General features: G+C 53.4%; 2 protein-coding genes across 2 annotated transcripts in view; both read left to right on the forward strand.

The window, feature by feature from the left end:
* The window catches only part of MGYG_08737 (lolT-1), a gene marked incomplete at both ends in the record, with an annotated part of 1409 nt that extends 822 nt beyond the window's left edge, over positions 1-587 (forward strand). The window contains 2 exons of the mRNA XM_003169143.1: positions 30-161; positions 220-587. Coding sequence (XP_003169191.1) covers positions 30-161; positions 220-587 — 500 coding nt within the window. The remainder of the gene's footprint in view (positions 1-29; positions 162-219) is intronic.
* Positions 588-1365: 778 nt separating this feature from the next.
* The window catches only part of MGYG_08738 (hypothetical protein), a gene marked incomplete at both ends in the record, with an annotated part of 1932 nt that continues 1427 nt past the window's right edge, over positions 1366-1870 (forward strand). Inside the window, 2 exons of the mRNA XM_003169144.1 lie at positions 1366-1421; positions 1550-1832. Of these exons, the coding sequence (XP_003169192.1) occupies positions 1366-1421; positions 1550-1832 (339 nt within the window). The remainder of the gene's footprint in view (positions 1422-1549; positions 1833-1870) is intronic.

Genomic DNA, 1870 nt, shown 5'->3' on the forward strand with positions numbered 1-1870 from the left:
GTTTCATCCCCACCGCAGACATCCAACAGGCAGAGTCGACCCCAAGCTAGCTCAAGCTCTGGCCAGCGGCAAGACTCCCTTCGTGTACACTTTGAATTCGTCGCTCCCATGGACACTTCGGCTACCTCTGCATTCCCGAGTCGATCCGCTGGCGCCAGGAGGTATGCGGCGGCGAAAAGGCCATCCAGACTTACTGTGTCAACTTGGCCCGATCAGCAGGCTCCCTCATGGCCGACATTCTGGGCACAAAAGTGCTGGATAACAAGTCCCAGACTGTGTCGGCCTGCTGCATGACAAACGTCCTCTTGCCCCTGAAGCTGGATGCCGGTAACAACACTGAGAACCCGCTCCCGGAGGGCTGGTATGCCGTCAGGAGCAAGCCGGGCGTGCAGTTCAGAGTCAGTGACTGGATCATGCGCAAGATGGCCACTGAGTACGAGACTCTCATGCCCGTCTTCTTCTTCCAGGGCTCCTGGTGGGCTCGGGGGAGTGCTCAGGTCTACCTCGAGCTTAACGACTTCGATTGGGCCGGCAGGATGCTCAAAGACCTCTGCGAGCGAGTTGGCGACGGCGAATATCTCCTATAATCTCACCTTTCTTTTCTTCGATCTCTTTTCTCTTTCTGTCTCCATTTTCCCTTTATCTTTTATTCCCTTGCTCATTTGATCATGACGTCCATTCCAGCAGTGCTGAAGCTTTCCTTCTGCTCCTATTTTTTTCTCCTGTACATATTTCCCCCCTGACGACTCTCCTATGTATTTAGTTTAATGAATAAAAGGTCTCATAGTTCATCTTATCGAAAGAAAAAGGCCAGGTATTTATCTAGGGAATAAGATGCTAGATATATACCCCCTATCAATGTACCGCGCTCTGCAGCCGAAGCTCTCTTCGTTATCTCGGACCCATCCCGCCCAGCCGCAGCTCCTCCCAGCACGCTGCCAGGCGCGGCAAAGATGTCGTAATTATAGCATGCCAATGAGATATCACGTAGCAGTCAAGCATCAGCCAAGCTCCTGGCAAGCTGCCGTCAGCACTCAAAATCTCGGAGGTGCTCGACCAACCTCGTATCTTTCGGTAAAGCGATTCTTCGGCAAACATCCAGTTCTCGCAGCTCTTCCAAGTCTTTGCTATAGCCTGTAACCGATATGGACCGAGTGGAGAGGAATTCTGGCCAATCCTTGCGCCGTGATATGCATTAGTTAGCAGCTGCGAGATCCGGGGTACGCGGGGGAGACCCATATATCCCACGGCCAATATACATATATAAACATACATGGAGACGCGGAGCCCGTCCATCCCCAGATAAACACTCTACAACTATCTATATCCACATCCATCTTCATCAAGATGGGTTTCGTGGCCAAAATGGAGAGTCTTCTACGGCTCAACCCGGCCTCACACCCAGAATTTCGTCATGGGATGTAAGTGAGCCCCTGACCCCTGACCGACCCCCCATTGCAAAACAACAATCACAACAACGCATACCATGCACGGAGTATACGTGTTAGATATATGTTAGAAAACGCCAACAAACAACTGACTGCTCAAGGGTCCTCTTCTGTGCCCCCGGCATCTACGTGGGCCGTCATAGGCCTGGGAGCCGGCGAGCAAGCCGAGCTCTGCGCAGGTCGCTTTCGCTGTCAAATGTCATTCTGTACGGCCTCTTCACGCTGTGCGGCTGGGTTCGGCGGCACGCTGCTCAACATCCTCAAACCCAGAAGAGCGTCATGATAGGCTCGATAGGGTACCCGCTGTACGTTGCCGGCCTCTGGTATTACGACCGGACAGGCCACAGCTGGTTCCCCTTGCTTGCCAGCACATCCTGGGCTCCTGTGCGGCCCCCTGTGACGGCTGCGGCCTTCATCAGTTT

Source organism: Nannizzia gypsea, genomic scaffold (genome assembly GCF_000150975.2).
Source record: "Nannizzia gypsea CBS 118893 supercont1.10 genomic scaffold, whole genome shotgun sequence".
Lineage (NCBI taxonomy): Eukaryota > Fungi > Ascomycota > Eurotiomycetes > Onygenales > Arthrodermataceae > Nannizzia > Nannizzia gypsea.